At 37.4% G+C, this 22,076-nt stretch overlaps 1 protein-coding gene across 2 annotated transcripts; it reads right to left on the bottom strand.

The window, feature by feature from the left end:
- Window positions 1-107: 107 nt before the first annotated feature.
- LOC112161546 (canalicular multispecific organic anion transporter 1) lies at window positions 108-22,004 on the bottom strand. 2 transcript variants are annotated; one of them, XM_024296752.2, is made up of 32 exons: window positions 21,888-22,004; window positions 20,549-20,725; window positions 20,307-20,444; window positions 20,077-20,217; window positions 19,878-20,000; window positions 19,734-19,789; window positions 19,418-19,661; window positions 19,130-19,305; window positions 15,909-16,086; window positions 15,276-15,530; window positions 13,283-13,348; window positions 13,063-13,200; window positions 12,833-12,979; window positions 12,674-12,758; window positions 12,525-12,591; window positions 12,293-12,419; window positions 10,724-10,900; window positions 10,441-10,608; window positions 9,574-9,757; window positions 9,273-9,408; window positions 8,583-8,685; window positions 8,255-8,474; window positions 7,584-7,738; window positions 7,173-7,328; window positions 3,169-3,368; window positions 2,951-3,077; window positions 2,750-2,851; window positions 2,429-2,572; window positions 1,872-2,030; window positions 1,625-1,791; window positions 1,168-1,362; window positions 108-388 (listed from the first exon to the last, which is right to left on the bottom strand). In XM_024296752.2, the coding sequence occupies exons 1-32, from the start codon at window positions 21,930-21,932 to the stop codon at window positions 262-264; spliced, it is 4,683 nt and encodes a 1,560-aa protein (XP_024152520.1). In that variant the 5' UTR covers window positions 21,933-22,004; the 3' UTR covers window positions 108-261. The 2 variants fall into 2 exon arrangements, with proteins under 2 accessions (XP_024152520.1, XP_024152521.1); XM_024296753.2 differs by lacking the exons at window positions 10,441-10,608; window positions 10,724-10,900.
- Window positions 22,005-22,076: the final 72 nt, after the last annotated feature.

Consider the following 22,076-nt stretch of genomic DNA (forward strand, 5'->3'; position numbering starts at 1 on the left):
TCATAAATGTAAACAAACTGATTTTCATAAAGAAGTCACAGTCAAGAAATTGGAGTTGAATCCCGGATCTGCAATCCAGAACATTTGCATGAAAAAACAACTTCTTATAGTTTACAATGTATTAAAACACCTACTCTTTTAATAAAATTCTTTCATTAAAAGCAATACATTTACAGCTGGATAAAAAAAAATGTTTATAATGTTTATAATTTAAAGTGCAACAAAAACTCATTGACATACTAAAATGATAAAAAAGCCAAATTAGAGAGCTGTACATTCTTGTGTTAGCCCTGCATCCTTTGCCATGGCATAAAACCAGCCCTGGTTTCCAAGAAGATTGCTCGGTGAATCAAACTCCACAATTTTACCAGCATCAAGGACCATCACCCTGTGGAGGGAGAACACAGATTAAAAGTGATCACACACTGAGCAGTGTTTATCCAAGCTGAGGGGGGAAAAATGCCTGCTCTGATTGAAAAATATCAGTTTGTACACGTGTACTGCTGGCACGAGCGTGACAGTAAAACAGAGAAATAAAATGTGTACAGCAGGGAACAAAAGGGAACATTTACAGTTGAATAAATGCAGTGAGTTCTGGGTGACTTGCAGAAAAAATAATTTCTAGATGCTTTTTTCTAATAGATGAAAAAAGATGCAGAAATATCTAAAGGTGGTTTTCTTTAAGAAGAAGAAGACAAAAAAAAGATATATCAGTTGTGCATTCTCAAAAATAATGAAAAATCTATCTTACACTATACTGTAGCCCCTCTGTCTTACAGCTGAGGATGTAATTCTTGATTTTTTACAGTTGGATTGTGTTTTTTGCCTATTTATTGTCTAATATTTTCTGTCGGAGTTGGAGATCTTGTCTTTCTTTCCCTTTACTATCTGTTTGCAGATTTTCCTTTGTTGCCCCAAGTCCTTTTACAATCCCCCACACTGGAGTGTCAAATTGTTTTCACATTATTTGCAGACTTGGTAAAATCATCCCAGTCAAATAAGCCATGTGCTGGAAATTCAAGCAGTCCTTAAGGCTAAAAAATATTGGACTCAGAATAGGAAGAACCACTCAGTAAAGACAACATGCATACTTTTTTTTGTCAAAAGTAGGATCAAAGACAGTTTAAAAATGGTTGAGTACCTTCTGAGGAGTATTGATCGACTCACCTGGAGCTGTCCATGATGCTGTGCAGCCGATGAGCGATGGTGAGGACAGTGCAGTGTGCAAACTCTTTGCGGATGGTGTTCTGTATCAGGTCGTCGGTCTCGAGGTCAACAGCTGCAGTGGCCTCGTCCAGGATTAAAATGCGAGACTTTCTGAGCAGTGCTCGAGCCAGACACAGCAGCTGCCTCTGTCCGACACTGGGAGAAGAGAAGAACAGGAGTTGATGTCCAATTTGAAATAAACAGGAATTTGAAAATGCATTTAAACTTGTACCTTCAAGGCTTTAAAGACATATGAGATGTTGCATGTTAAGAGACTCATTTAAACTGTATTTAGTCATCAGCTGCAGAAAATATTTTTTCAAAAAGATTATGTATTGTGCATAAAACAAAATATAATTGTGTATAAAATATCATGATGTGACTGTAATGTTAGCTTAAAGTTAGCCTCATTTGTCACCTCAGGTTCTCTCCTCCTTCAGCAACTTCATGCTGTAATCCTTCCTGCAGTCCTGCGACATAGTCCTTCAGATGGGAGAGTTCCAGCGCTTTCCAAAGCTCCTCATCGCTGAATTTGTCAAACGGATCCAAGTTCATTCTCAGCGTTCCAGAGAATAAAACTGGATCCTGAATTCATGAAATTGAACACATCAGAACTCAAGAGAAGAACGGACTTACACTTATAAATCTGATCATTAGTGTTATACCTGTGGGATGATTGTGAGCCTGTTTCTGAGGTCATGCAGTCCAATTGTGGAGATATCTACATCATCGATGAGGATTCTTCCATCGGCTGCTTCGATAATTCGAAACAAGCAGTTGGTCAGACTTGATTTACCAGCTCCTGTGCGCCCCACGATACCAATCTGCATGAAAGAAGAAAACAATACAACTCAATAACCTTTTAGCACTCAGAGTGCGTCATATCAATAACAAATGTTACAATAATTTGCAGCTTTTATATATCGACCAAGTGCAAAATGAAGGGGAGGAAGCATCTATGTCACAGGTGGAGAGTGAAGAACTAAGTTTTTTATGCATTTTCTGTTATAATGGCTTTTGTGTCATGAGAGAACCTTTGAAGCTTTTTATCCTGTTATGCGGTCTAAGATAAAAAAAATTATTGGACAGAAAACCCAGAAACAAATAAATGAACAAATCGAATTAATCATTTTTTTTTAAATTGATCAAATTTAAAGAGCCAGAAAACTATAAAACACACGAATATAGAATGTACCTAAATAAAATAAAAAAAAAAGTATACCTTTTCAGAACTGGCAATATCACAAGTGATTCCATGCAGGACCAGGTCTAATCCAGGTCTGTACCGGACCTTATAGTTTATAAACTGGAGCCTTCCTTCCTCTGGCCACTTCTCTGGCGGTCTATGGTCAGTTATCCATTCAGCCTGTCAAAAAAGGAAGTATAGGATAGGATTTAAATGTTAAAGAATACTATTTAGATAATATGTGCCAATAGAATATTAAAATTCAATGACTTGGCATCCCCCTAAAAGAAAGGCCAAATTTTAAAACAAAATAATCAAGTAAAAGTATGGATTCTAAGGGAGTTTTTAATAAATTACCTCATTTTCTATTTGAGTGTACTCAGTAATTCTTTCTACAGCTACAATACTAGACTCCAGCTCTGAGCTCAACCTCACGAGCAAGTTGAGGTTTCGGGTTATCTGTGAAGACCCAACAGAAGAGCACAGTCATCATCACCAGATCCAACAATAATGCTTTTATTATCAAAATCTGTAAAACGTGTGATGACAGACACTCACATTAAGGGCGTATGATATGGCCAAACCAACCAGGCCACTTTCAATGGAATCCTTGGAAATAACAGCAAAGAGAGCAGAGAAAAACACCACCAGATTTCCCAGGAACTCTAAGCGAATGGCGAGCCATCTGTAGACACAAATTAGAAGAGGTCACCATTTTACAGCCACACACACACACAAAAAAAACACATTATGTCCATTTAAAAAAAAAATCATACCTGTTTGAGATAATCCGCGGGTAGACACTTTTGAGATTGTTATCAATTGCAATCTCATTAAGCTTCAGGAATCTGTCTTGATGCTTGTAAGCTCTGATCACTGACAGTCCGGACACGGTCTCCCCAAAGTGAGAGTATATGGGGGAGCGGGACACCGAGTCCAGGCGGTGCAGCTGCCTTGAAGTGGCCACGTAGAAGCGCTGAATAAAAACAACAAATCGTGAAGATATTTTGGATTCTTATAATAATGGTTTTATTAAAAAATGTAATTTCGTGGCATGTAAGTAGTGAGAAGTGACAGGTTTTGTAGAGTGATAACTCTGCAAAGCTGTCAGAGGTTATTTGTTTTCTTGTTTAAACCAGAGAAGTCATTTCAGTTCAATTTAGTTTATTTATGAAGCTCTTATTCACAGCCAAGATTGTCTCATGGTGCTGCATAAAAAGAAATATCATGAAATGTCATCCCAACAAGAATCACATTTATTCAAATTTTGTCAGGAAATCTTTATTTGAAGCATCACTAGAACACTAAGACCACTGGAGACAAAAACACGTTCAAAGGTTTAAAAAAAAGAATTTTAGGACACAAACACACTTTCTAAGGTAATTTTAATAAAAATACACAACACATCCCTGACAAAATTTCAACAATTTGTCATGCTGTCATTTGAATTTAAATGTACCAATTCAATGTTTTGAATAGACTGCCTGTTTCTGGTCTTGTAGACTGAAAAAACACTTCAAAAGTCATCAAACATGATCCCAGAGGACACACTAGTGCTTCTGATAGCAAATATAACATATAGGTTTTGATCTGTTTGTGGTCTTTCATCCTGAAATATTGTGTAATTCTTGCAGAATCAAAGGGAGTTGTCAAAAACGCATAGTCACAATTACTCTATTTACTTAATAAAAATGCAAATTTTCAGTTAAGCCGTATGTGAACATTTCTTTGTATTTTGTTAGTTATATCAAAAGTTGAAAAGATGAAACAATATTATTATTATTTACTTTTTTGCTACATATTAATTAACACGTAAAAATATGATTTAACCTTTATCTATCCGGATGAGAGAGATTAAGAACAATATTTGTTTTTGTTGACTGGTAAAAGGCAAAACCTTTGGAGGAAAGTAATAAATGGGTAATAGAGACAAACAAAAAACAGCAATAACAAAATAAACTGTAAAAATCTTAAAATCATTAAACTACAGTTTATTACAGCAGCATTTTCTTCAAAATGATCGTTAAGATATTTTTTAAAAAGTGCTCTTGAACAAAATTGTCCAATTTTAGTGTTTTTGTAAGTCATTCCAATCTCTGGCTGCAACAGACTGAAAGCAAAGAGAACCAAAAAAAAAGGAGTTAGACTTGGATTGTTAACAAGATGAGTTTTGCAGAACGGGTTGAGGATGAAACTGTGTAGAAGCTGACTAAGATGAAGATTTATTAAGTGAAAGCAACCAGTGACTTTTTTGTTGAGTGTCTAATGACATCCAATTAAATGTGGAGTAAAGGGTAGAGTGGTGAGTTTGGAAAGGAGCCTTCGTTATAAATCAAATAGCAGAGTTGTAAAGTCTTCAGTAAATGCTTACAAGTTGACATGTAAATGGCATCACCATAGTCAAATATAGAGACGGTCACCTGGACCAAAGTCTGTCTGGCAGAGTAAATGAAAGAGGGATGCATCCTATAAAGAAAGCCTAGAGTCACTGGCCAATTAGGTATATCTGTCCGATTGCTTGTTAATGCAAATTTCAACTCTATGTGTTAAGGCATATAGACAAGGTGATCTGCTGCAGGTCAAATTGAGCATCGGAATGGGGGAGAAAGGTGACTTAAGGGACTTCCTTTTGTGACATGGTCATTGTTGCTGGATGAGCTAGTCCGAGTATCTCAAAAACTACTGATAAAATGGTAATTTTATGCATAACCATCTCTAGGGTGCAGCATGCAGTCCTCCTAATCGCCTTCGTAACAGGAGTTAACCTTTTGGTTGACGCAGCTTTCTTTGGAATGCATCATTTCAAGATAAAAGAGTCCCTCTCCAAAAAGACAGGGTTCGTGTGACAATTAAACTGCCACAGCAATCACCTCCCCTACCTGGATTTAAAATCTTAAACTTTTGAAAATGATTAGCAAGAGTCCCCTTATGATAAGAGGCTGTGTGGGATATGTGTGTGAACTTAAAATAGCCTTCTACTACGTTTTGAAGACATAGAACAACTGTTTAATTTCCTCTTCTGTTTTCACAGAACAAAGATTCTTGACTCCTTTGAGAAAAATAAATAAATAATCCTCTTAACTGTTAACAGAGGATGGTCTATGTGGATAATGAAGCACATTTTATTTAGTCACATATAGGATTTATGCATGTATGTTATAAGTGTGATTCAAACCTTGTTCTATAAGGAAACCTCTCCTTTCTTTAATCCAGAATTAAAAACAGCCCATCAAGAGGTCAGTTAGATTACACCCGTGATATTTGCATATCTAGATTCGTTAGGACATGGCAAGAACATTGTATAGAACCCAAACTCACGAATGGATTGGTTAACTCTATCCCTCTCCTGTGGTTTAAGACAGTGTGTGTTCCAAGGAGCTTCAGAATTTCTTTAGATTTTTAACTTTTCTTGTTTTCCTTTTTTTTTTTTTGTTTTATCTTCCTGTGTTTTTCTGTTTTCTAAACGCCTTTTGAGAAACACCCTTTCACACAGAACACACACTTAATACCTCCACACATAATTAGCAAATCTCTCATTTCGATATTTTATTTTTGAAATATTTTGTTTTCTTTCATATTATTTCTAGTTTGCTAGTTTAAAGCCCATGACTGATTTGCATTTACAGATTGCTTTTCAGTATTTTGCCTTTACTTCCAGTATTCCCAACTTGTTTAACCACATTTTATTCAATAAATATTCAAGGGACATCGTTGTTCAGATTTCACTATTTCTTTTTTCCTGGTAAAATCCCTTGGGTATGAATGGCCTAAGGTTGAGAGACTGATAAAGTGATAGCTGATAAGTAATTAGTAATATTTTTCCTTCATTACGAAGCTGGTGCCCCAAGGATAATTTTATTAAATGTCTAGTTGAATAAAATTAATAACTTCCATCCAACTTTGGGATAGACTCCACAGCCTGCCTGAGTTTTCTTACTGACCATGTCCATCCCTTTGTGACCACAGTGTACCATCTTCTGATGGCTACTTCCACAGGTATAAGCTTCGTCATAAAATAATTTCAGACAGGTTTATGGAACAAGACAATGAATTCAGTGTTCTCAAACGACCTCCACAGTCACCAGATCTGAACCCAATAGAACCACTAAGATGTGGTGGAATGGGAGAGTTTCATCATGGATGTGCAGTTGACAAATCTGCAGCAACCGATGGATTCTATTATGTCAATTTGGACCAAACTGTCTAAGAAATGTTTCTAGCACCTTGTTGAATCAATGATTAAGGCAGTTCTGAAGGAAAAAGGGGGTCCAACCCAGTACTAGCAAGGTGTACCTAATGAAGTGTCCAATGAGTGTATGTTGTAACTGCTTTCTGATTATTTCTGGAGAGGGTTGTGTCATCAGCATAGAGGTGAATCAATGAGTCTCCTACAGAGACAGCTATGTTGTTTATGCAGATAGATAAAAGGGTTGGTCCAATGACAGATCCCGGTGGGACGCCTGATGATACAAAAAGATTGAAAAAGAATTTGCTCTAATTTTACAACTGCAATCTTTCTGAGAGATAGTTTGAGAACCACAACATTGATTTTCAGAAACACCAATATCACAAAGCCTTCCCAAAAGACAAGAGTGATTAACAGAGTCAAAAGCTTTAGCTAGGTCAATAAAAACTGCTGCAGACTGCAATTTAGAGTCTAAGGCAGAGAAGATGACATTTAAAAACTTTTGAAGTGGCTGTTGATCTATTTGTTGCAATTGTTTTAATTAAAATTACAGTTTTTTTAGGGTATTCTTCTTCAATAATGGGCTAAACTTACCTGTACAAAGAAGTAGATCACAGCAAGAGGAATGATGACAATAGTGAAGAAAGGAATAGCCAGAGAGATGACAAACAGGGTTCCCAAGACAGCCAGCAAACTCAAGAGCCAGGAACGAAAGGAGTGAGGAATGGCCTCATCTATGGTAAAAATATCCTAAATGAAAAGGTAAGAGTTAACTATTTAATATTTCTCTAATTCACTGATCCAATAGACTGAATGAATTCAGTGAAAGTCAGTGAAATGAACATGTCATGCTGGATTCATCTTTGGACTTTTTTTTTTTTTATCTAAGAGTGGAGTTAATTGGAGATTTTAAAGATGAAAAAGAAAAGGACATCTTGGTACTTTCATTCTGAAGCTGTCTTATATTCAATCTTAATAATAATCCTAGGAACAAAGCAGTCCTACCTTTGCAAACCGGTTGACCACCCTTCCGATAGGTGTCGTGTCAAAGAAAACCATGGGGGCTCGCAGTATGTTATTTAGCAGCCGTGAATGAAGGGTGCGAGACGCAGATACTGAAGCATTAGCGAGGAGGAGTGTGCCAAGGAACACAAAGAACCCTGCAATAAAAGCATCATTTTTGAAAAAGCAGGCATACCTGGCCATCTTTTTTTTTCCTTTTTTTTACTTTGAACAACAGAAAGAAACATGTGAGGCTAAGCTGGAGCTTTCCCTCTTGTCAAAAGCATCAAATCTCTTCTTAGTAGCAAATATGGGTTCAGAAAACTAATATTAAGTACAACCCACAACAACTATAATTTAAAAGAAAGCTTAATATTTTATTTTTAAACTAATGCAACATGATATTGAAACAGTTATTAGCTAGAAAAGCATTACAGATGTGTCCATCAGTATTTTAGATCTCATTATTAAAAGATTTAACCTTTTTTTGAAAAAAATAATCGTGCTTTTTGCGCTCTGACAAAGAAAAACTCTAAATTTAAACACATATAAGTAAGATGTTTAGTCGTAGTATTATTTGATAGAAAAGCGTTTGATCCAACAGAGTAAAAAAAAAAAAAAAGACACATTTTTAGTTCAAAAAAAGTTTATAAAAGTAAACATGAAAAAGTTACCCTGAGCGACTCCAAGAGCTCCGAACACTCCCACTCTGGTGTCCCTTTTCCAGTTCGGATATGTCTGGTTATGGTAATCTGTAGCATCATTGGTCCAGTCACTAAGCCACAAGTTCTGACCAATAATAGCAGTGTTCTGAATGAGGTAAACCAGGAAAACTAGGACGGTGTACCGCCAGCCCATGGCTTGCATGTACTCAAGGTATACAGAAAACTTCACCTGGGTGTAGAAAGAGAGATTAGGCACTGGTAAAAAAATATAACCAAGAAAAATGGTGCTTGTTATGTTCCTTTTTTTCTTAAGAGAAAGAAAAGATAAACCTTATACCTGTCCTTTTTCCATGGCTTCCTCATCTATTAATCTCTGTCCGGTCTTTGTTTTACCAGCACCTTCAGATTTGTTCAAGCTGCTATTTTTTCTTACTCTAACACTAAAAAAAGAGAGAGATATTAGCAAAAGAAAGCTGACATTTTTGTACATATATGCAAAAACAAGAAAAACGTGTTTTTGTTCTAATATCATCATCCGACATAAAAAAATGCGAATGATCCAAACTGCAAACACAAATGCTATGGTACCTCGTGCACTTTAACTTCCAGATCAGACTCTGGGTCAAGAGTGTTATGCTGCAAAATATCTATTTATTTGCATGCTCAGACATATGCAGGCACGTTGAGGAACACTGGTTCTAGGATGATGTCCTGAAGTGGCGGGACCAATACGAAGCAAAAAGCAGTGCCTTCGAAATTGAGTTGTTTTACTTCCAGGTATGAAAAGGGTCCACAAAAATGACCAATATGTTTTTTAATGTTCCATAGGTATTATATGATCATTTATGTAGATATAGTTTACTCTGAAAGGCTCAAGAAAATCATGGCATGGCCAATTTAAGGCTTAATTTGCATAAACTTAAGTTTTTTTTTCTTCAGTAGACATATGTAACTAACAGAAGGAGTATTATTTTACATATCTGTATTATTTGCTGTTTGAGTCATGCTTCAATTGAGTTTTTCAGACCTGCTGCTGTTCTGGCTGCGTCGTATACTGTTCTCTCTTTTTAGAGTAAGAGAAACTGTGTCTTCCAGAGGAGAGTCTGGCTCAGCATCTCCTCCATCAGGGATGATTTCAAAGTCCTCAGTATCCTGGCAACCATCTGAATGAATATTTATCAGGTAAAACAAACACTAATTGTCAACATAACATTCAGGACGTTCAATTAGAGGCTCTCGCACAGCTCTGCTTAAAGCTAAGGAAAAAAAAAGCCTTTTAATATGTTCAATTGATGTTTAAAACAGACGATGGGGAAGAATGTAAACACCTTTGTTGGAGTTGCTCTGATCGTTCTGCTCTTTGGCATACGTGTCCAAAAACTCTGAAAAAGCTCCTTTGCTGGCTCGAAGGCTGCTGTAGGATCCAATCTCAGAGATCTTTCCATCCACCAAAACAACAACTTCATCCACATAAGGCAGGAAGCTTACTCCGTGAGTCACCAGAATACGAGTCTGCAGACACAAACACAGCTCTAAATTAGATCTTAGTCAAATAAATTTAAACTCCAATCATTTTGATCTATTTTCAAAGCGTTCCTAGCAGTCTTTCAATTATGATTATGCAATTTTTAGGCAAAATCAATAAACCTGTGTTGTTTTCTAAGAGGGGCAGAAGTTCATTAGAAATTTGCCTCTGATTTGTGGGCGAGGTAAGCCTCTCCGGATCATCATCCATCTGTTTACACTCTCTCCCACAGCTTACAGCCCCTCACTGCCCCCAAGCAATATTGGAGCAATTCAGTTGTACAGTTTTGAGTCAGATGCCAGCTCAGATGAGGAAAACAAAGGCTTTGATGTCTCTAGTCTACCAGTGGAAGTATCGGAACGGAGCAGAGTAGGGAGCTTGTGACGTGCCATTGTAGTTCCTACATCACAGCTACAATCTTTTCTAAGTGTATTTTTTTTTTTTTCGTTTTTTTTTTTTTTTTTTTTTATTCACAATGATTTGGATGAAGAAAATCTCAGAAATTCATCTTTAAGCTTAATTTTCTTTATAAATATATACGTCTATTATCAGAAAAATGCTCCAAGAACAAGTTAAAAACTACAAAAACATGATTTTCATCAGAATGGGTCTTTAAAGGCAGGTTTAGTAAAAAAGATGCTTAAACAATCATCACACACAGAGCACTAACCTTGTTTTTGAGAAGTCCGTTTGGTCCAATAACTTTATCAAACAGATGTTTTCCCACACGAGCGTCCACAGCAGACAAAGGGTCATCTAATAAATAAATATCAGCCTGACTGTAAGCTGCTCTGGCTAAGCTCACTCGCTGCTTCTGGCCTCCAGACACGTTGATGCCCTAAAGACAAAAAAATAAATAAATAGAAAACAATTTTCAGAAACTATTACAGGCTTTTAATCTGTTTATTGGTTAGAAAATATTCCCAACATAAAGCCTTCAAACAGTCACTAACTTTCTCCCCGATCTCAGTGAGTTCTCCTGCAGCCAGCAGCTTTAAATCAGGTCCAAGGGCACAGGCCTGTATCACCTCCTGGAATCTCTTTTCTTCATGAGAAGAGCCAAACAAGATGTTATCCCTTACAGTGGCATTCTGAATCCAGGCTTGTTGTGGCACAAATGCAAGGGAACCCTGAAGAGAAATACAGCAATAAAATGACAAAGTGTTTCTGCCATTTGCAATGCTAAAAAATCATACCTATTTGGGTAAAAACATTTGAAAAAAAAGTCAAAATGCGTAACTACTTTCAGTCAATAGCTAAATGAACAAGACTGAAACTTTTTGCTTTAATTTTTTAAAAACATTATTTAATCCTTTAAAATATGACTTTCTCTTGAAAATGCTTTGAAACAGAAGTTTAAAAATATTTTTAAACAACTTTAATTTTTAATCATAAAAATATTGTTTCAAGATTGCTTCCTTATTGTCATGTTTAAGTTTTTATGTTAGTTTTATGTTCTTGGCTTCTTGTTCCATTTCTTAGTCAAATTCACAGGGTTAGTTCAGATGTTTAAACAGTAATTAGTTCATGTTTACTTCTAATCCATCCAATGTTTTTTGATTCAGTTTAGTTATAGTATACTATTTCACAGTCCAGGTGCAACACGTAAAAAAGACAAAAAGGACAAGAATAAAGACAAAAAGTAAAAACACATTTTTGAAGGACTTTTTATTTTTATAAAAGTAAACTGTATTTTAAGTTTTGAGACCAGATTACCTAAAATCTGACACCCTGAAATCTATTTTTTGAAGCAGATGCAAACAGTTTTTCCTGATATAACAGGGTTCCTCAGGCCAGTGTAGCTCACACTTTACAATAACAAGAAGGATTAAGGATGGGGTACAGGTGGTGGTGAGGGCTGTCAATGTCACCTGTCCCGGTGTAGTTGGGGCTTGGAGAGAAAAATAAGAGCTCAAAAAAGAAGCAGACTGTGCTCAAGAAGCATCCAAGGTGAAAGTGTGACATTGGCAAAAAGGCACAAAAAGGAAAGAGATAATTAATGTCAGCTTTATTTACTGTAATCGGTTCCAAATCAGCCCTTCACTCATTCCCAAATTGCACAAGAGAGACTAAGGATAAGAGCTTTGCCTGAATAATCTTTGCCTCTGGCATTCCAAAAATATTTTCACAAGCTGTATAGTCTCACTTTCTCCTTCACCTTTTAGCTTGTCAACAACTTCTTCTCAGGCGGCAGCCATTTGTGTGTAAAGTTGCAACAAAATATCAGACACACAAAACAGCTTGCAAGAGAACGACCTAATTTTACAATTATTGAAACACACCATTGAATAACGAACGCTCATATTGCACATTCTTTAAAGGTTTTATGTTTTAAATGAAGTGTTTCACTTGTTCAACAAACACAATCTGGTTTGTAAGTACAAAATCTTCATATGAATCTTTATCCCCACAGATATATTCACATTTTCATCAATCTAATCAAGTGTTTGTTCAGTTACATTCACAGATTGACATGCTTGTACTGTTAACACATAGTTTTTCAACAGAAAATCAATAGTTACCTTAATGTTAATGAAGCCTTTGGTGCAGTGCATTTCCCCCAGCAGAGCTGATAACAGAGAAGACTTCCCTGAGCCGACTGCTCCCACCACTGCTACAAGACGGCCAGGTTTAATCTCTAGTGAGACACTGAAACATAATACTCATCAGTTCAATACTATATATTACAGTTGAGAAACTTTTTTTTTTTTTTTGCTACCTTAAAATTGAATTAACTTTATGTAAAAAGCATACTCTTTCAGGAGCGGCTCTGTGTCTTTTTCCCAAGAGAAGGAACTTTCATGAACACTGACAGCAGAGTCTAACAGATAAAAACAAATTAAATCAAACACACTTCTCAATCAGACAATTCCACAGAGAGGAAAGTGTGATAGCAGACCTACCAAAGCTGGGGTCGTGTCGCACAAGGTCAGCTTCAAGATCTTCACCTCCAAGAAACTTCTCCAGTCTCTTTTTAGACACTCCTGTCTAAATAGTGAGAGAGAAGTTATGTGGGCTTTAATTATAAGTTAGCTGTAAATGGGTGTTCAACTTTTCCTTACTTGTACAATAGAAGCAATTAGCATGGGCAACATGGCCAGAGGAATTCGAAGAATGTTAAAGAGCGAGATGGAAGTGAACGCTTTCTCAGCTGTTAAAACATTGTCTGGGCTTACGAGAACATATACGGCAAAGGAAGCCAAAGAAACCTGGAAGAGAAACGGTTAAAACACCATGAGGAACAATAAAGGTACAGAAACAATGATTTGTAAAGTTTATTTAAATAACAAACCAGAGCAGGAGCAGAAGTGAAGATGAATATTGAAACTGAGGACACATACGCAAACTTCTTCATGACCTTCAGCTCTTCACCTCTGATGGACTCAACCTGAGATTGAAAGGAGGGCTCCCATGCAAACAGCTTCAGAATCTACTTGCATGGAAATAAAATCAGTGCAAAAAGGGCTGGTATTATAAATTTACACATAACTATATTGTAAATACGCACTCACCTTGATACCATTAAGTATTTCATTCATAATCTTCAATCTTTTGTCTTTGAATTTCATGTTTTTTAACTAAAAACAAGCAAAAAAATCTATTATTAAACAACCTTACATTAGTTGGTTAGTAGAACCCAATAAAATGTAGTTTTTAACTGCATTTTATTTTTTGCTTTGAATCTGTTTTTGACAAACTTCTAAATTCATGGATTTAATGTGTCATATATTGTATGTAATTTATGAGTTAGAATAATTATAATGGCATCATTATCATGTGTATCCGTATATATATGGATAACAAAAATGTTTTGGTCCATATGTGGCCTAAAGTCCGCACTTTCATGTGGCCCACATACTGGATGATAGCTCTCCTGTTTGCCAGATTTTAGCCACAAACAAACCACAGCATGGCCACAAGTCAGCCAAATGTTACCCACAGGAACAGCAAATGGTCCATCTAATGTCCACCTCCTGTGTTGTTCTGGAACATAGTTTGGCCCACATACTGCACAGAAGGATAGCACTTAAGGGGTCTACACCTGGCTGCCAAATCTGAACCTGAAGCACACCACAGTAGGGCCAGATGTCAGCATAATGTAACCCAAAATAATTGTAACTGCGTTAAATAAGGGCCAATGAATATTCCAGTTCTGGCTCATACTGGGCCCACATAATGCCAGGATGTGCAGGATGAGCCTCAAGCAAACCCAATCAAGGCCAGATGTCACCCAAACGTTTCCCACAGGAACTGCAACAGATTTGACTATGGGACACTGTTTTTTTTTTTTTCCTGATGACTATTCGTCAAGTTTGAAACACATCTATGTATAGATGTATATCTCTCTCATTTGTCTTCTTTTCTGCTTTTTTGTGTGTACAGTAGATTGCTTGAAATAAATCAATTCCTGTTACAGCCCTATGCCTTGTGTGTGTGTGTGGGGGTGGGGGGGTGGGTGTGTGTGTGGGGGTGGGTGTGTGTGTGTGTGTGCTTATCCCCTACAGAGGCCTACTCCACCACGCTGCCTGACTCCACCTCCTGCAGGAGATGATTGCAGCCTCCTTCCCTCCTCCAATCACCTCTCTTGGAGGGAAGCATAAAAGCCTCAGCAGCAGCCCCTGCTCTAGTGGCAGCCGAATTCCCTCAGCTTACACCTGCTAGCGGCTGGTGTAAAAAGCCTGGGTTTCTTTTTTCGTTGTTTTCTTTCTTTCATTAATAGTTTTATCTTAGTTACATCTCTGGTTCAGTCTTAGTACTATCCTTCTGGTTTAAGTTCCACACTGGGTGAGATGTGTTATTTATTTTTTGTTTTATTTTGGGGGCTTTATTCAGTTAGTTAGAACATGCTGAGTAGTGCCTGTGAATTCAAGGTTGTTCTCTTTACTAAGTATTCATTTTAATCTCATTGTGTTTACTCCCACACCTGTTGGTCTAACAAACGGCTGCACTGTCAGTCTAAACATTGTTTAGGGGCAGGAATCAATTAAAAAAAAACAACTAATTAATCGCAAACTTGGGGAAAAATTAATCGTAATTGATTGAATCGTAATTTTTTTTTATTTACAGTATTTGCCGGCCACTCATTGTCAGCGAATAATCACAAATTAAATTTATATGACATGACAATGCGCCGGACCATGGATCAAATAGTCTGCTTTTTGTGGAAAAGCGATCTAAACCCAAAAAATATAAAAATTATAGTACTAAAAACCATTTGAATATTTATTTATTTTGTAAATAACCATGGTATAAGTGGGAAAAGAACCCAATGAAGTGTTGGGGTGGGACATAAAAAATCCAAATATTTGTAGCTTTGGATCAAATGTGTATATTTGTGGTGATAGCAAGACTTTGTAAACATAAGTCTAAATGTATTTGTGGTTTAATTTCTGAGTTATATAGTATGTGAAAAATGTATACATAGACTAAAGTTTAATGATCAGGCAGGCATAAACTCAGTTTTGGGGGGTTTGTTATCATGTATAAGAAATAAGTATTTCTGACCTGGAATTTCTTGGCTTTAGTAGCAAGCAGTCCATTGATGGGGACCATTAGCAGCATAACTAATAGTCCTGCTAACACCGAAGGTCCCAGCTCCAGCCACAGAAACACCATGGACACAATGATCTGCAGAGGGCAGGACCACAGCAGGTGGATGAAGTTTGTCACGTCGTTAAAGCGTTGGGCATCTGCCGACATGAGGTTCACCGTTTCACCAACTGTTGACTCCTTACGAGTGTCATTAGACACCACCAGTGCCTTAGAAAAAAAAAAGCACAAAATGAGGGAGAACATAGCATCTTTGAGAGCTGCAGTTAAAGGGAAGAAAATGGTCTCTGTGCTTCCTTTTATTCAGTGTCAGTACTTCATGTGCTCATGACAGATTTTCACCCATATACCTGCCAGGAAAGTCTCTTTAAAGGCTTTCAAGAAAAAAAAAAATACACTAAAAGTGACAAGTAATCTCTGGTGAAATCTTTAATGCTGAACTGCATTCAAAATTTCAGTTTGACAGAAAATAACCTTTATAATCTGAGTCAAAACTGAAAAAAGAAATATTGGTTTAAATGGATTTATAAAGAAAAAAGGAAAAGAAAACTTTATACTACTTTGTTGTCTGAACGATGTTCCTGTTACCTTTTTGTACACAGCAGCCATCAGGGCAGCTCGAACCTTCATCCCCAGCACAAAGCAGCGCTGCACATACTGCTGCAGGAACACAGACTGCAGGATGGCCACCAGCAGCAGCAGCACCGCATACATATAACCTTCCCAGATATAACTGTTCGGGTCCTGTGTGAAGGAGATCATCAGTCTAGAAGAAATTAATAAAAGAGAGCATTTTACTTTGATAATCTAGTCAATCAATAGTGAAAGAAAATTAAAATATTTTGAATATTTTTTTTCTTCATACATGAACCTCTTCAAACTTTCACCCTCAGCTCTGGTGTAGTCAGTTGATGATTAAAATAATTAATGTGCAGTAATAGTCACACTCCACATGTCCAAAGTAAGTCTTAACATTTACAAGGCTAGAGAGTGTTACTTTAAAAAGCACTGAAGAGGTGATCTTCCAATCACAGAGTGTTTGGTAACAGTCAATGGTCTAGACCTGAGTTTATATTAGGATAAGAACAAAGGAGCTTTCAGCCCCAACAGTCTGCTCCTCCTTTACCCAGCTATAGCGTACAATAACCATTTTAGCCCCAACACAGCATTTTAAGATTCTAATGCTATTGCATTTGTAGGATTGTAGTATTGGCACCGGAGTCTATTTCAAGTGGTATATTCAAGTGGCTGAACCAACAAAACTACTCACAATGAGTTAGGGATATTGTTATTTACATGGATGCTTTTCCTAATTTTTCTAAAATAGGTTTATGTCCTTCTCTAGGGGGTCTAGAGAGATGAAATTGAGGGTCATACCATATGAGCACTCCAACTAGCCAAGCTGTGAGAATTCTGATACAATATGTGCAGCTTTTTCATACATGAACAGAAAATTGGGGGTGTGCTGGTGGAATTGGGAGATGATGACAGGTTCTATGATGCCTCTGAAGTACTGTAAGAGCATGAAGTGACCAAATGGATTTTGAGCTGACTGTTGTTGGCTGCCAGACTGTTGCACCTCCTCCGTCAAAGTGAACCCTGAGTGCCATGTTGCTCACCTCACCTCTTCCAGGAACACTGACAACCACCAATTATGTGCAAGGTGATCTGACACTCATGAGTGAAAAGGATGGAAGACTATTGCTGCATTGTCCAGGTCACATGGTCTTGAGCCCATTGCAAAGTCCCTTTTAACAATTGTCTGGCATTCAAGTCAAAGCAGGGGAGTTAGTTGTGAATGGTTTGTCTGGAAGCTCTAGTGCTCTTCAAATCTGTTAAATGTGCCTGCAGCTGTTTGGCGTTTGAGTTTGAGTCCATAGGTCTTTAGGGTGCATGCCATAGTTGTGGTCTGTCACTTGCGGGGCTCAACTCCTGGGTATGTCACAAACTCTGTCAGTAGTTCTGTGAAGTAAAAGTTTGCTGATGACTCCTTGAGACTCATCAAGTTTACACACAACACTTGACTACCTGCTACCAACCCAAATATGCGCTATGGTCAGGAGGCGCTGCTCGTCCGTGAACTGACATTGTGTGTTCATGGCAATTTAAATAATGAACTTTGAAAGATTTACTGGAAAAATCAACTTTCTATACCTACAAAATGTTTAAAACTATGACATATTGAAAATGTTTTTACTATAGAATTGTTTGGGATTTGGCCCCAATAAGTAAGACTGTACACAAAATGAGTTGTGTCTATCATCCTAATACAATTCTCTCGCTATCCTGAAAATATGTGAAGTGACACAAACACTGTGTATATGACAACCACTGAGTTTTTCACAATAGTCCTAAATTGATGATCATATTCAGTATCAGGTTGAGGAAATGCATCAATTGCGAGGATTAAATGAAACCCTGACAAATAATAGGGCGGTGAGATTTTGGTGAACTGTTTTTTACTGCAGCTCTTGAACAAAGAGTTTGTATAGTTATGGAAACATGGAGTTGGTCAGTACCTTGTTTGGGTCATGTGGTCAATGACAACTGACATTAACAAAGTCCTTCATGCATGTAGAAACCAAGAATACCAGCCAGACACCAATAAATCTAAAGCCTTTAAAGCATATGTGAGTGGTGGGAGAGATAATCCAACATGTCATTTTGATTAATTTCAGAAGTTTGTGGAAATAGGGGCAGGACCACAAGGGGACACCACATGAGCCAATGCCTTTTACAGCCCCAAAACTGTAGGAGAGGCTATTAAAATATAAATTACTCGAATCTGCATACCTACAATAGGCGCCTTCAGTTGTATGTCCAACTTTTTGGTGCCAAGGGGTCTGAATAAATGATCATGCAGCTTCTTGACCAAACTGGTTTTGTTCAGACACTGTCCAACAAAGAGAAGGCTTTGAGTGGGCAGGCAAGGAGAGCTAAATGTCCATTTAATCAGGATTGTGTCACTCTCAGTCTGCAGAGGGAGACAACAGAGCTCAAGGCTCTCCTACAGCCCGTCAAAAGCAATAAAAATAGCTGGTTTAGCCTGGCCTGGTCATGCTTATCAAGACATCTCTTGTAACTACTGACTTATTCATCGGTTATTTTAGGGTTAGTTTCACTCCTGAACAGACAACTCAGACTACAGTAAGAGAATTAAAACAAACATTCTAACAAAACCTGATGGTACAAATGATGTTTAGTTGGAGTCAGATTTGCTTCAAGTTTGAGCTGCACCACTGCAATAACACTTTGCAAAGAAAAGTGAACAATCGTAGTTCTGCACTTAGTATGCTGGGCTTCAAAGGGTGGGAGTGCTATTGTTTGAATAAGCTGCAATTATAAAGCAGTTTTCTGGTTTTATAGCACTCAAGGCAGTTTTCTACTGCTTCCCACCTACAGATTCACTCACACAGAAAAAAGGAAGCTGCCAAGAGGCTTGACCACTTGTCTGAGTCAGAGTTTTGTGCAAAGAGACTTCAGCAAATGATCGGAGAATCCGAGAATCAGACTTCCTGAATGATAACCTCTGTGACTCTACTGGATTTTAAAAGAATCCAGTTTATCATTTTATTTTAAACCATCTTTTCTAAATTGTCTAATCAATTGTTGTATTTTAATTTATTTATATTACTCAGATAAACCAGATGAACATGACTTAGATATATAAAAAAAATACAGATATTTTGTTAAACTCAAAAGAAAGAAAATGTTGGAAAGAAATGGACTTGATTGGAGGATGGTGCAGCTGTTCACACAATGTGAAAAGCAAAAAAAAAAGGCTTCAAAGAAAACACAATCTCACTTACTTAAGGAGTTGAGGGCTAACAAAAGCAAGAAGGTCTTGCAGAAGTCTGAAGAGGGCAGATTCAAACAGGGTCCATTTAAAAGTTTTATAGATAGTAGGAAGCAACCATGAATTGGGATAGTCTTCTTTTTCCTTCTTCTTTTTCAGTTTCCTTTCTTTTGCCCTTCCTTTGTCCTCCTAAAACAAAACAAAACAATTAATTGAAGGTCTTATAGGTTCTATCCTGAAGGTCAAAAGCTTTAAGATATCAAATCTTCTGAGTAAATAAGAAACAGTTTTATTGTCTCACCATCATCAGGACATCCTGACTCACTCCTTTCTTCAGACAGTTGGAAATGCCTTTTTCAGAGGCTTCTGTTTGAGACCTTCCTTTGTTTTTCCTCAACTTGTGTTGAAACCGAACTCTAGCTGCAGCTAGCTCTGTATCCGTGTGCTGCTGGAAACATTTACTGATGCAAGAAGCGCTTAAAAGTTCGTTTAGCTCCCACATGTCGGCCTGAACCAGAGGTCGCTTGTAGCCTGTCACAACCATGCTGGAGATGGAAAAATAAGTTCAAAACCCTAAAGCAAGTGTTTTCTCGGATTTGATTAAATTACAGATATACCTATTAAACCAACTGAAGGTGATTCTGCTCAAAAATGATGCTCCTACTTCTGGATTCTGAGATGCACAAAGGAAAGGACAAACATCACACAAATGCTGGGGATAAAACCATAACTTTAAATATAGGTGACTGTATGAGAAGAACCTTTTTTACTTGCTCCCTCGCCTCTGGGGGGATATCAGCAAAAGCAGAGAGGACAAGTGCAATCAATTCCAACCCAAAGGAAATGTGGAAAAGGCAAAAACGAGGGACATCACTAACTTCTCCCTGTTCAAAGGAGCATCAATAAATTTAGTTGTTTGTTTTCCTTCCTAACAGCTTGCTTTGCGATCTATGCTCATACCACTTTCAGTGCGTCTCTGATGAGAGTCTGGAAAGGGAAAACGTCACACAGGACCAGCAACAGCCAGAAAATAAAAAGGCTGGCAGAGTCCACGGCTCCTTCCCTCCGTCTCACTCCTTCCTGACACAGCAGCACGAGGATCTGACAACAGAAAAGGTGTCAACAATCAAACTTAAAAACCTTAAGTTCAGGATTCATGCAAACATGTATTCAAAATGGTAGTTATGTACCCATGTCACAGCAAAGAGCACAGGATTTGCGTAGTAAACAGCTGCGTTTTTAACTGTGGAGCTATTTGGACCAAAATCTTCTCCTAATGTGACCGCCAAGCCAGCGATGGCCGTCAGGAGCAACAGAGCCACCACAAACTGAGGAGAAGAGAGTCAAAGGACAACATGGTGATTCACATGAGCTTAATCTTCCTCTCAACATCATATATTCATGAAAAGACAAATGTGTCTGTCTGCATTACCTGTTTACATAGATAGAGCTTGGTCCAGTGTTTTGTGTTCACTCTGGTTCTTCTGCAGAGAGACATGAGGTGGGGAGGAGCAAAGAGCCACAGGAACCCCAGAGGGATCCACACCAACACGGTCTGCTCCACACATATCGGCAGATCTGGATCCTCCCGATCCAGAAATGAAGCATTCTGGTGACACACAAACGCGCAATCAGTAAGAACAGTTCTGTCCGTATCATACCCCAATATTTGTCCTTTACCCTAAATGTTACATCAAATTTATGAATTAAAGTATAACTTTTTTTGTAATTCACCTGTTCTGTAGCTTTAAACTAGAGCTGTCATTCCCACTGAGTAAATCTTCATTTAGATCATTTTTATTATCTTTGCTTCCATTCATATTAAGCTGCTTGTTTTTAACCAGTGTTCAAGTCCAGAGTAGAAAACAACACAAAACCTCTCTTTTGTTGACCCAGCAAACAGTTTAGATACAAAGTCCTAATATTTTTTTCTCTTTACTGTGGTTAGAGTGTTTGTTTTAATAAAGCTTTGAACTAATTAACTCAGTTTATCTATCCAGTTTTCCTAGAATGATAATTGTTCCTTTTTAAATATAGTTTTATGTTTTCATTTTTCCTTTTTTTTAGTGCATTTTGCTCTGAAATTCTGAAGGTTACATTTTGTCTTAAAAATACTTGATATTAAAGCTGGGTTTGACGACAAAAACAGCTTATTTCTCAGTTTCATCATAGTGTCACAGTCCATGTTCAACCATTTGTTAATTTTTGTTTAATTCTTTTAAATAAAAACTGCTACTTACAACTGCTAAAAGCAAAAATTCTAACAATTTTTGGCATGAAGTCAAGAACATATTCTTAAACAATAAAAGGAAAGTGTTCACTTAATGGCTGCTTAAAAAACAGAAACAACTAACACTTCTTTTTAATCCAATAAATGTTTTTAGGAATGAATCTTTGAAGCTGCTAACATCATCGTTTTTGGAATCTGCTGAGTTCTGTAAAACTTTTACAAACCAGTCACATGTTTGTAGGAGTTAGAAATGCTGTACAAAAGTATGTCTAAAACACATGTAAAATCAGCTGAACTTCTGCTTGTTTTGTAATACTTTAACCTTCTCAAACTAAAGAAAAAGACAAAAACAGAGGCTAAAAATAACTAAATGTAGCTACAATGCATAATTTTACCGTCCATACATGTAAAAATGTGTCTAAAAAAGTAAACGTGAAGAGAAATAGTTGCATAAAAGCAACTTTTTCTTTTTTTTCAATAAACAACTTTTCTTTGCAGCTCATTTAAGGTGTTTTCCTCCCTTGTTCTGTTTTCAACTCACCCAGAAGACTGAGCCGCAGTACTCCTCCAGAGCTGCAGAACACATGATCTGCAGCTGTGGTTCTTCACTTATGACAGACAGCTGCCTCGTGCCCTCTGCTGCTAAGCCAGACTAAAGCTTTGCTTTCCTCCTGCTGCCTCCCCACAGTTAACAATAACAGGATGTGACTGGGAGATTGTTTCCTTTTTG

The sequence above is a fragment of the Oryzias melastigma genome, linkage group LG15 (genome assembly GCF_002922805.2).
Source record: "Oryzias melastigma strain HK-1 linkage group LG15, ASM292280v2, whole genome shotgun sequence".
NCBI lineage: Eukaryota > Metazoa > Chordata > Actinopteri > Beloniformes > Adrianichthyidae > Oryzias > Oryzias melastigma.